We start from the raw sequence: 13,129 nt of genomic DNA on the forward strand, positions 1-13,129 counted from the left end.
ACTGCTGGACCCCCCCCCCAACAAATCACCATCCCCAACTGCTGAACCCACCCAAGAGCTGGACCCCCCCAACAACGGGATCCCCCAGACAGCTGGACCCATGACCTTTGTCATGTTGTCCACAGTAAAGCATGTCAAGTGAGGACGCATGTGAGGACACGTATATGTTGAACATCTGTAACTAAACTGCTGTGAACATTAATAAAACCAAGCTGAGGTGATTGCATTTTTTCACCGAGGTGATGACAAAGCTGCTTCTGAGTGTCACTGGTCCTTTGAGACACTGGACTACACACACACCTGGCACCCGGTAGCTGGTAGTAGATACAATATATATAAGAAGGCTAAATGGTGCAAGGCGGAGACTAAGGTGAGTGATCTGCTCAAACAAAAATACTGAACTTGCTGAAATCCTGCAAGGTTTACAAACGGATTGGTTTATTACAAATGTTATTAATGTGGCTATGATTCAGGATGATTAGACATGTTGAAATTGCAGCTTAGTTATAGTTTGTGATATGTGGATTAAAGAGAAAAACGACTTTTTAATTCTTTGCATTTAACATTGCTCATTAACACTGAAACTTGATATTAACTGATGAACAAAGGAAACTTTCCTTTTTCCCTTGTTTGCCATTTTATCAATTCTGTCTTTAAAGGTTCAGTTTTCCAACCATTCAGTTAATAGTGAGCACTTAAAAGACACCTCAATAGAACTTTATAGTGGGAATTAGTTACTGTAGTTATCCCACAAGTGTTGAATGGCAATGATGGTGTTGAGAGTAAAGGTGACAATGGACAGTTTGTAAGGACTGAAAGCAGAATGCCTAAATACATGTTTTGAATATATTCATATATAGCTTGTTTTCTCTCTAAGTGAAATGATTAGGTTTTGTTCTTGATATACTGTGATTTTGTTTTTGAGAACCCCACAACAGCAAATGTCTGGTGCTTCCATCAGTGATCTTTGTGAATTACTGCTCTTAAAGATTATTTTGAGTTGCAGTAAGTGGGTCACTTACAAACAGATGTATGGATAAAGTATATAATATAAAGACACTGACTGCTCTGAGGCAAAAACAAATAAAATAAAAATCTACTGTATTTTAACCTTAACACCTCTGCAAGTCTGTTAAATGATATTGATAATTAATGGAACTAATTAATGGAATTAACTGAATAGAACTATTGCACTTTAGTGACTAAGGTATGGTGTTTTTCCACCCTGACTGAGGCTTTCTTTAATGATTAATGTGTATACACATTGATATATATATCAAGCATATATCATATATTGAGCAGGTTGTGGTTATTTGAAAAGTACATGCACTATAGACACAATGTCATGAATGAGCGAGTTGCCTTTGGCAAGATGGCCGCCATATGAACGTGGCTCTCCATTGGCCAGCAACGCGGGTGCGTGACGCAGATCCACTCAGTACGTAACTTGATTTGAATGATCTAACCAATCAGCGGCCTCTGTGGCTGGAAGCAGGGGCCTTTTCGTCCGAGTGGACCAATCAGGGGCCGGTTCCCTTGTTCGCTGTTCTTTTTGAATTGAATGGAACGGCAGTCTGACGCTTCTGAGCGAGTTCGCTGTCAACAAAGTGAGATTACACTGGGCTTTTTCTGATGGAGACATGTTGCCGAGCGTTTCGCCAGCGAACAAACTCCCGCCGTGAAAGTGTCGTTGACGTATTAGCTTGCTAGCTAACGTCCAGCTAACGTGACTGACGTTAACAGCCAGTTAAACTCCGTCACCTCGTTTGTCTGGAACAGCCACCGGAGTAATCGGTAAGTTTCATTCACTTACGTTAACGTGCTTGAACATGATGACGTGACGTCAGCTAACAGAAGATCCAGTTTACTGCTGAAACATTCATGTTTTCATTGTTCACATCCACAAAACTGGAAACAAGACGACACAAAACCCGGAACGGTGATCTGAACAACTTTTGTAGGGATTTTTTTTCTCCTAACTGTTTTACGGACATGAAATGACAGACTGGCTGGAGACTGGCACAGACCAACGGAGGACAGGCTGGAGACTGACACAGACCGACAGAGGACAGGCTGGAGACTGACACAGACCGACAGAGGACAGGCTGGAGACTGACACAGACCGACAGAGGACAGGCTGGAGACTGACACAGACCAACGGAGGACAGGCTGGAGACTGACACAGACCAACGGAGGACAGGCTGGAGACTGACACAGACCGACAGAGGACAGGCTGGAGACTGACACATAGGTCCGGCTGGAAGTTCTGCATTTGTGCCTTCTCATCAGTTTATGATTCTCTGTGTCTCTTTTGGTTTCCTCTGATAGCTTGGACAGTTTGGTGTCCTCTGTGCCTGACATCCTCTTGGTGTCCAGACATGGCTGACAGCAGCGTCCTGACCTTGGGGACGGCCAGGAGTCTGCTGGTGGACTCTGCAGTCTATGATTCCAGGATCGGAGAAACCACCAAGGACCATGTGTTTCTGAATCTGGCATGTGAAGATGGGGAAGGTCAGTGGGACGGGTCACCAGCTTCTGTCTCTGCTGCCTCCACACTGGACACACACACACACACACACACACACACACACACACACACACACACACACACACCATATTATAATTCTGTTGACAGACGATAAATCTTTAACCTTCATCTCTTATTTTTTGTCTCCCACTGGGTATAACTGCCCCCCCCTGCCCCCCTCCCCCAACACACACACACATCCCTGCCCTTCCCAACACCCAGATATCCTGCCAAAAGTGGAGACTAGAATTGTGTTGGTGGGAGACGCCAGCAGAAATGGAGCTCTGGTCAAAGCCCTACAGGTACGAAGTGTTTCCAAGAACCTGTCTTGATGTGTCTGTGACCGCGGCTCTGTCCTGTCGGCCGGGAAACTGGTTCTTATATGAAGAAACGTTCATGGACACACCTTTTTATTTTCACACCTTTTTATTTTTTTATTTTTATTATTATTTTGTTTATTGTTAAATGAAAACACATTGTGCAGCACAATGATCGTTCATCGGCCCAGAACAAGAAACATGACAGGTTTGGTACCTGTCGGGTCGGTCGGTGAAGTGTGTGTGTCAGTCACTTCAGACGTTTCCTGCTTCTCTCGTCTTTTTCCCTGCAGCCTCATCCAGACATTGGTCGACAGCTCCTGCTGCTGCCCACCACACACACACCGCCTCCTTCCTGTATCCCACTCTGCCTTCCTTTCTAATTTATATGAAATCATCTTTGACTGTTTCATGTCATCCTCACTCAACCTTTGCTTCCTGTTGTTTCCGTCCATCTTTCCTTGGCTTCCGTCTGTGTCCCTTCAAACACCTGTTTGACATCCACTTCCTTCGGCCGGTTTTTACAGGCTGTCAGAGTGATGGAGGTACCAGTGGTAAAGATAAGAGGAGGCGAGTCAGGTGCTGAGGAGAAAACGATGATAAAGTCTCTAGTAAATATGGTACAGTACATCCCACTGTTTGACACGAGGACGGGTGCATGTCTGTGTGTTCACTGGCGGGTGTGGTCAACTTCTATGTTAACTGATCTGTGGCTGAATGTTGACGGGATGTAACACGATGTGCTGTTCACACTCATCCATCAATCCGTGGAAGTTTGTGAGAGAGATGGAACAACAATGAATGTAACAGGAAAAAGATCAACAACAATCTCATGCTTGTTCACGTGGCGTTGTGTGAGTGGGCTTCACTCAATGAAGATTCTACACGCTTCAGTCTGAGAATGAGTGGATGATACTTTACTGTGGAACTGTGAATGTGACAGACATATGATTGGAGCTGATCTTTTCATGTTTAACTAAACTTCTCTTGCTGGGGAGTCCTAACAGTTTGATTGTCTGGCTGTTTCTGAGTCACTTTGCTTCTGCACCTTTAACTGTGTCACATACGTTCATGTATTCATCAGGGCTAAGGTGTTCACAGCGCTGTGTTGCTCACGTGTGTTAGACTAATTGTCGCTGAAAGTCTTTGATTGTCAGTGGAGGGACTGAAGATGCTGCTTGACTCCTGGAGCTGTGAGTGGCTAACGCTGCGTCTCCTCCGTCTCTTCCAGGACATCAGCACTCCCGCATGTGTTGACAAACAACCTGCAGGAGTTTCAGGAGGATGAGAGCGCTCAGCATGAAAGTGTGTTCGTCCTCACAGACTTTGACTCTGACGACTACATTTACCCTCTACAAGCGTGAAAAGCGCATTGTTGGTCCTCCTGTCGTGCTGCACTGTGCTGAGAAACAGGAAGTACGTTCTTTCAGCAATTTTTATTTCAATTTGAATTCACCGATGAATTGGTTAGGGTTTTCTGATGACTTCCAGTGAACGAGTGAACGTACAGTTTCATTTTCATGCACGCACACTTGCACACATAGTCAAGCTCCTCCCTGTGGAGCAGCAAGTTGTAGCGTTAGCAGGATGAACACTCTAAGATGGCTTCTGTCTTCAGCCTCTGCCGTTCTCCTGCCGCCCGCTGTTCTCAACCACCCATGTTGAACCTGTCGCTGTGTTTCACCGCCTCAGAAACAAAGAGGAGATGGTGAGTTCATTCTGCATCACTCATGTTTTCTCTGGGAGGATTCGGTTCCTGCTCCATGTTTTTTTTTTTTATTGTGTCTGCGTAGAAGAACATGGTGAATGTGGTTCATCACATGGGTGGAATCATCCGCAAAGATTTCAGCACCAAGGTCACTCACCTGATAGCATACTCCACTCATGGAGAGAAATACAGGGTGAGTATGTGTTCCTGCTGTTCAGTCATGAGTTCACATGTTTTCATTTGATCATCTAATAGTTCAGAAAAGGTAAATCAGGTAAGTGTGGAAGTGTAGAGAGTTTGTTTGGGAATCAGCAGGTCAAAGATAATTTATTTCTTTATGGGAGAAAGATTGGGGGTGACGTCTCCCTGCATGGAAGACAGAAGGAAGGAATGACTGTGACAGACACCTGATGTCTAAGCATGTGTCACTAAGGAGATCTTCTCTGTGACCCCTCAGCTGTGATTCTGGTTTTATTACGCACAAAGCAGATGTTCTACATTTTTTAATTTTTATCTCAGTGTGATCAAGTTCTGCACATTGTCTTTCTTTGTGTTTCTTTCAAACCATGTCCACTCCGTGCAGCTGGCAGTGTGTATGGGGACACCCATCCTCACGCCGTCATGGATCCTGAAGGCCTGGGACAGAAGACATGAGGTGTAAGTTGGCAACAATCCGTGAAGGAGCTTTCCACAGTCCCATGACACACCTACCTTGTGGTTACAGTTACTTCCTGTCTCTGTGTGTTTAGATGTTTCCACGCAGGAGAGGAGGAGTTTCGAACACAGTTCAAAGTGCCTCCATTCCAGGACTGCGTCCTCGGTTTCTGGGGTTTCTCAGATGAAGAGAAGTCCAACATGGAAGAGAGGACGCTCAAACATGGTCAGTGCGTCTTTGCGGCTGAACACCACTTACAGAGCACTGAACGTCTGTGAATGTCTGAGCTGCTGGTGCATGGACAACGGTGAATGACTAAAGAATGATTCGCTCTGAGCGGTGTCAGTCATGCCATTTATACAGGACATAAACAGGAAGTGATCCGACTGTGATCAGTGTGTAATGTGTTTTCTCTGGCTGTAGGTGGCAGCTATCAGCAGGCTGAAGATGAGCGGTGTACACATGTGGTGGTGGAGGAGAATTCTGTGAAGGAGCTGCCTTTCTCTCCAGCCCAGAAGCAGTTTGTGGTGAAGCAGGAGGTTGGTCACCTGCTATTTTCATGAACACTGCCAGCAAACAATAGACGAGCAGGAAGTTAAAACGCACGTCATGATCGGCTCGATCTTCCTGAGGACGAGCAGTGTGAACAGATGATACAGTGCATCTCCTCAGCGTGTCCTCCAGTCTTCTGTCTCTGCTGTTGCTCACCAATGAATTGTAGAGACAGGGCGACTGAACTCTGACAAAGAGAGGACAGTAAATTTTGTTTGTGCCTAAAGACGTCTCTGTCCTCTGCCAGTGGTTCTGGGGGAGCATTCAGATGGATGCTCGAGCCGGAGAGTCCATGTACCTGTATGAGAGGGTGAGTTAACTCCTTCCCCCTCTGATCATCTGATCGCACACATCTTTTGCATGGTGTGTCTTGTGAAAAGGTTCAAACCCCTCCGTTTGTCTGTCTGTCCCTCAGAACGACAGCCCGGCCATGAAGAAGGCTGTGTCCCTTCTGTCCCTCACCACCCCCAACAGTAACCGGAAACGCCGGCGCCTGAGGGACACACTGGCTCAGCTCACGAAAGAGACGGAGATCTCCCCATTCCCTCCCCCACGCAAAAGGCCCTCGGCAGAGCACTGCCTGTCCACTGGGTCTCTGCTGGACATCTCCAACACACCTGAGGCCTGCAAAGCTCTGGCAGGTCAGAGGACACACAGCACAGGACAGCACAGCACGGGAGGAACCTGCTGGGAACAGCAGGTTCCTCCTTCTAGGACTGTCACATTCATACAAAAGATCAGGAACATGACCCCCCCAGATGACAGTCTAGGGGACAGTCACAGAGCTTTACCACGGAGGAACACAAAGAGAAGGGTGCACAGGGACAGAGGGAAAAGGGAGGGAAAAGAGGAGGAGAAGCTCCCACATCACTGTCTTCTGTCAACACGCTGAGGACAAAGAACAGACGGGAACGTAAGCAGGTCTGAAGACGCAAGTACTATTGGGACACGGTACTACAGGGATACGGTACTACAGGGATACAATACTGCTTGAACAGAGCACTTTGGGTAGGGGGTCATACTGCAGATTTATCTTGTGTACAGCCTGAGTCATGTTTACTATGTCTCTATGTACGTGTTTTGTGCTTTCATCTGATGAGCATTAGACATGAGTCTCTGGTCTTATATACGTCCATCCCTCTCTCCCATACATGTCCTCTCCCCCACACACTTGCAGAGAGTTCCAAACCCTCCAGAAGTTCCACTCCGGTTGTGGCCAAGCAGTCCGCGCGGTGGCAGGTGTCCAAGGAGCTGTACCAGACTGAGAGCAACTACGTGGACATTTTAAGCACCATATTACAGGTGTGTCAGTGTGCTCACTGTTGCCCCTGACAACAGCTTCAGGATGAGCTACAATTATTAGCTGTGTGTGTCTGTTCTTGGTAAGTACATGAGTGTCACACACCTGAGCAGCGAGGAACAAAGTGTTACGGTTTCTGCCTCCAACTTTCCTCCGCTCCGTCCTGGCAGCTGCGTCCAGCTGCGTCCAGCTGTGTCTGCTCTGAATTCAGCCTCATGTTTCAGACGTATCTGTGTTACATCTCCACTGTCCATCATCGCTGATCAGTCAAGTGACTGTGTCATGACGAGAAAATCTAATTAACTTGACCATCAAAGCGGTTGGGGGTAAGGGAAACACTTCATGTTCACCAGGAGAATCCGTGTCGTACACTGAACTGGGCACCTGAAGCAGGCAGCAGTCTCTCTCTCTCTCACACACACACTGTTGCGTGCTCAGGTGTCCTCATGTCTCATCTGACCTGCAGCTTTTCAAGCTTCCACTGGAGAAGGAGGGGCAGGTGGGTGGACCCATCCTGGCCCAGGAAGAAATGAAAACGATATTTGGCAGTATCCCTGACATCTATGATGTTCATGTCAGGATAAAGGTAATGTGTTCACGTTGTTCTCAGTGTAACCACATGGCTGTGAGGTGGCACTTGACCTTGTGCGCTGGTTGGTTCCTCAGAGTGACCTCGAGGAGCTCCTCACTGATTGGTCAGAGGACAGAAGCGTGGGAGATGTCATCCTGAAATATGTGAGTACACGTCGTCCACCATCGTTCCTGTTGGAGCGTGAATGTAGACAGACAAAGGTGAATCCGTGCCACTGACGTCTGAGGACTGATGCAGTGGTTCATCAGCAGTTTGTCTCGTTTCGTCTTTGTTTTGAGATCAGCTCCTCGTGCTGACAGTTGTTATTTCTGTATTCAGTCCAAAGAGCTGGTGAAGGCCTACCCACCGTTTGTCAACTTCTTTGAAATGAGTAAGGACACCATCATCAGCTGTGAAAAACAAAAGCCTCGGTTCCACGCTTTCCTGAAGGTATGATGACCTGCAGCCAAAGGAATGAGAATGTCCGCCGTCGTTATCCATTATTTTTTACCAAAACATGTGTGGACGAGCAGCTCCCAGCATGTGGATATGTTTCAGTCGTGGTCTGTGAGCAGAGTCCCTCGGTGGGCTATTGACGATGTGCTGCCAGTGTCAAAACATTATCTGAGTGTGGAGTTGTTTCAGGAGCAGAACTTCAGTGTCACTGTGACTCTTCACAGATCAACCAGGCCAAAGCAGAGTGTGGCCGACAGTCGCTGGTGGAGCTGCTCATCAGACCTGTGCAGAGGCTGCCCAGTGTGGCGCTGCTGCTCAACGGTGACACACACACACACAGCAGCTGCCACCGCTCTCTTCTTCCGCCTCCTGCCTTTCATGCCTGATCTGATTTTTCATGTCGGTTCTTCCAAACTCTCCAGATATAAAGAAGCACACAGCCGATGACAACCCAGACAAGATCACACTGGAGAAAGCAATTGAGTCTCTGAAAGAGGTTATGACGTGAGTTGGTTTGACCTAAGTTTATGTGTGTGCACACACACACACACACACACACACTCACACTCACACACTCTTGTTACACCTCAGTCATGATGAAGGTTCATCATTTAAAGGGTAACTTTCTCCCAAAACCACTTTTTTTCAGCTGAAAACTGTTTTAACTGGGGTTTTGGTATTTGGTTTGGATTTTATGATTGATTCTGGTCTCAATAAACATTGTAGTGAAAATAGTTTAAAATCTAAATTTTGTGTTTAAAACAAACAGCATGTGAAGTGCCATCTACAGGTTTGAACCTGGTTATTACATCTACTTTACAATGCATTTGCTGGTGACTGACGACACTACCAATGGTTCCCCCTGAAGCTCCTCCCTCTCCCCATTACTATACAATGATTCCATTTGCCATTATCAGGTGGTAGGTTGGATTCAGAGCACAGAGGATAGCGAGTAATTTGTCAGATTGTATGTTAGTGTAGGTTTACAGTTATTAGTGGGTTTACAGTATTTAGGCTAGTTTTAGTGAGAGTGGATAGTTATTAGTGTGTTTGTGAGATTTTCCAAATATTTGTAGGTACGTTAGCTTTAGCTTGTAGGTTAGTTCAACTTGGTGTGTTTTAGATAGTTGATTGTGTTCGGGTCAGTTAGCTTTTTTGGCTATTTGCCTGAATGATCCGGCAGTGTTTGTATCCCGGCTGTACAGCCGTCTCTGGAAATTGGCCAGCTGCACAAAACCCTCAACAATACAGCCAGCCACCATCAATCTGAGACATCTCCCACCCTACCTCAGCCGCACCGACTGGCTGTTGCAGCTGATGGGGCTCTGGAGCGTCATCCTGGCCGACAGGATACAGGAGGAGAGAAATCCCCCCACCTCCAATGAGGTAGAAGACCCAAAGGTGTCTGCACTACTGTCTGAGTGGTCACTCATCATAGCTTGTCAGGGTTTGAAATCTAATCCCCCCCCCCTCATCAAAGGGGCGGGTAAGTGCCCCTTTGATGATCATAGTTAAGTGAGAGATGAGCAGAATGAACCATACGCTCTGAAAGGCTTCAGATCAGCATGTCATCATGTGTGTCTGTCAGATACGTTTGTGACCTGAATTAAACTTTATTCTTTTAGTCACATCAACGAGGACAAGAGGAAGACTGAAGGCCAGAAGCAGATTTTCAATGTGGTTTATGAAGTTGACCGGATGTCCTGTGAGTTCATGTCATCATCGCCATCATCATCTCCCATCTTCAGATCCTCTCCCCTTCTTCTCATGAGCTTGTGTCTGTGCAGGCCAACCTGCTGTCGTCCCACCGCAGTCTGGTTTTCCGAGTGGAAACCATTGCACTGGGAGATCAGCCATGTGACCGTGGCGAACAGGTCACACTTTTCCTCTTCAACGATTGTCTGGAGGTGAGAAAGAATGTTTAAGGTCCCACAGATTACGTTCACCTGCAGCTCTGCCCGCTGCCTCTGGCTGTCAACCTCCATCAGATCAAAGTACAAAAGAGTCCTGGTGCTGGTTTAGATCGGCTGGATTGTGTGTGTGTGGTTTGTGTCTTTAACAGTGTCATTGTAAGAGAATGAATGAGTCCTGCAGCTCTACCCACAGCCTCGTCGTTCCGTCCTTCTCACTTCCTGATTAATGTGACATCGAGTAGCATCGTTTACCTCTGAAGGCTCGATCGACTTCCTTCCAAATAATCGATACACTTCCTTCACACGCTGAGGATGAAGTGACTGTCCACTCAGCTCTGACTGCAGTCCCATGGGACAGGGTCTCCACGGTTACCTGTCTCTCTTTTGCATGTAGATTGCGAGGAAACGACACAAAGTGATCAATACATTCAAGAGTCCACTGGGACAGACGAGACCCCCCCCCCCCCACTCAAACACATCACACTGATGCCACTGTCGCAGATCCGGAGAGTTCTGGACCTGCAGGACACAGAAGGTAAATTTGTGTTCATGGTCTGTCTGTCTGTGAAAAGGAACTCCAGATACAATGATACTGTGCGTGTGTTTGTTTGTCTGTGTGTGTCTGTAACATGAAGCGGTGATCCACAGTTAGCGTCCACTCATTCATCCTGATGTTTGACAGTCGTAGTGGAAGATGTCTCCTTGCATCTTCTTTTTATCCTCGTCCATCATCTCATTTCTTTTTCCCTTCATTTGCCCCCCCCCCCCATCTCATTGTTTTCTCCATCCATGTTTGTCCTAGAATGTGTCAATGCCTTTGCCCTGGTTGTCCGTCCTCCAACTGAACAAGAGAACCTGCTGTTCAGCTTCCAGCTGGCCGGAGAAGAAACCATTAAAGGTGTTTGGCTGCGAACGCTTTGCCGCCATGTTGCCAACACCATCTGTAGAGCCGACGTGGTAAGACAGCACACGCAGACGGCAGTTGGGTCGAGCTTCTGGACACGAAAGTCTCATGAGCTTTTAAGTTAAACTGGACTAGATGGAGACCCAGAGGGATATTCTCTCGTGCTGGCACCAGTTCTATGAAATCTGTCACTCAGAGTTCAAGTGGCTCCTGAACTACTTAGGAAATAATGAAGTTGATGATGGTCAGCGAGAGAATCGTTCAGTGTATCTGCTGCCAATGAAACATCTACATGCGACATTCGTTACACATTCATGCCTCTGTAGAGGAGCAAACAGCAGGGGGCAGTGTTGGCCTCCAGGCCACCCCGTCACCTCTAAGCTTCACTCGTGTCGTTTTCAGCAGCTCTGCGCTACAAACAGAATACCAAGGAGACAGACGTGCTGGTGAACCAGTGACTGCATGAAGCAGCCGGAAGCTCCTGTGATTGGACAGTAAACACAATGTCTGTTGCAGGAGGACATGATCCAGAGCACAGACCCAGACTCTCTGCAGATCAGCACCAAAGACATGGACAGCACCCTGAGCAAAGCTTCTAGAGCCATCAAGAAGACCTCCAAGAAGGTAATGACCCTGAACCGGCTCAGTCATCTTCTGGCGCTGCTGAGTTTGGAGGTGCCATGACGAGTGAAAGTCTTTGTGAAAGCTTGTTAACCCTTTGAGGGACTCGTGTGTGTTTGTGTGTGTTAGGTGACCAGGGCGTTTTCTTTCACCAAGACCCCCAAGCGTGTGATCCAGAGAGCGTTCCTGGCCTCCACCCCCCCCAGACGACAAGCGGCTGAGCAGTGAGAAGCGCAGCAGCTCTACATTGGCTGTGAGTTGTCTGTTTCTTCTGATGATGGAACTCTGCTGGTTCCCACCCCGTTCATCAGCTGCTGTCACAGGATCCATCAGAGGAACTGGTGTGATTGTTTCCAAAGGACGATCGGTCGCTAAATTCATTCCCTCCTTCAGCTGACACCAGGACATTGTCCTTTGAATCGATGTTCCAACTTTCAGCCTGAAGGTTCGACATGTCAGTGCCCAGTTATGTGACCTGCAACTTGTGGGACGGCGTGTCGGTGTCGGACGTCCCGTCGGTGTCGGACATCCCGTCGGTGTGGGACAGCGTGTCTGACGTCCCGTCGGTGTCGGACGGCGTGTCTGACGTCCCGTCGGTGTCGGACGGCGTGTCTGACGTCCCGTCGGTGTCGGACGGCGTGTCTGACGTCCCCGTCGGTGTCGGACGGCGTGTCTGACGTCCCGTCGGTGTCGGACGGCGTGTTGGACGGCGTGTCGGTGACTGATCACGTGATTGGTGGCGTGTCAGGCGACGTGTCTGATGGCGTGTCTCCCCTGTGTTACTCCAGATGTCTCGCTCTGCGTCCACCTTCAGTTTGAGCGACTCCACAAAGACTGGTGCTGCGGTGCAGCGCTCCAACTCTCTCGACCACCCTCCTGTCCGAGGCAGGATCCCTGTATGTGTGCGCGCACCCCTTTAGCCCCGCCCACAACAGCCTCCACCCCACTTCTTATCCAAGAAACCCAGAACCTCAGGCTCCTGTCCAGGTTTCTGTAGCAGCCCAGCCTCAGTCCAGCCGCCCCCCCCGTTAATCAGTCCACCTCGGCAGTCCGTCTTAAGACGTGTGCTCAGGAAGTGTCCAGACACCTGACCTGTCCAGCTCCCCCTGCTGGCGTCACGACCTGCTCTGACTCATGTCCAGAGTCTCTTGCCCCCCCCGGAACCTCGTAGGACGGCCCTGTCCAGTCCTCGTAGGGAGACTCTGCTCTGAAGCACAGATCTGCCACTGGCCCATGTGAGCAAACGCCGTGTGAACCTCTGGGTGATTCTGTGAATGTTTTTGTCCACAATATCACGGGTGGTTGGTTCCTCATCAACTCCTCAAAGCTCTGAGCCTCTGTCCGCCCACATTCCAGGATCTGTTCTGGTAGTGCAGGGGGTCTGACTTTCAGGGTTGGTGTGGAGAATCTGTCGTGTCAGTAACTGGTTCTGGTGTTTTGGGTTCAGGATTCGTGTCAGCTGTCAGAGGTGATGGATCTCCAACAGCTGACACACACACACACACACACACACACACACCACCTCATTATAGACACTGCTTCTGTTTCATCTCTTGTTCTTGTGTCATAAACTAACTGAGTACAGAAGTACTAGTGAGTGTGACA

General features: G+C 48.2%; 1 protein-coding gene across 1 annotated transcript; it reads left to right on the forward strand.

Annotated features, from left to right (window-relative positions):
* The first annotated feature begins 2,378 nt into the window (after positions 1–2,378).
* ECT2 (epithelial cell transforming 2) lies at positions 2,379–12,444 on the forward strand. Its single transcript, XM_078624669.1, is given in 27 exon segments — positions 2,379–2,511; positions 2,750–2,829; positions 3,372–3,469; positions 4,076–4,193; positions 4,195–4,260; positions 4,463–4,552; positions 4,638–4,745; positions 5,136–5,209; positions 5,302–5,432; positions 5,631–5,746; positions 6,007–6,069; positions 6,175–6,400; positions 6,937–7,061; positions 7,526–7,645; positions 7,726–7,794; positions 7,970–8,080; positions 8,311–8,407; positions 8,509–8,590; positions 9,712–9,781; positions 9,783–9,791; positions 9,874–9,993; positions 10,394–10,453; positions 10,456–10,534; positions 10,802–10,956; positions 11,420–11,527; positions 11,654–11,798; positions 12,308–12,444. Coding segments are annotated over 27 exon segments (2,790 nt in total).
* Positions 12,445–13,129: the final 685 nt, after the last annotated feature.

The sequence above is a fragment of the Lampetra planeri genome, unplaced genomic scaffold (genome assembly GCF_965212315.1).
Source record: "Lampetra planeri unplaced genomic scaffold, kcLamPlan1.2.h2 scaffold_902, whole genome shotgun sequence".
Classification (NCBI taxonomy): Eukaryota; Metazoa; Chordata; class Hyperoartia; order Petromyzontiformes; family Petromyzontidae; genus Lampetra; species Lampetra planeri.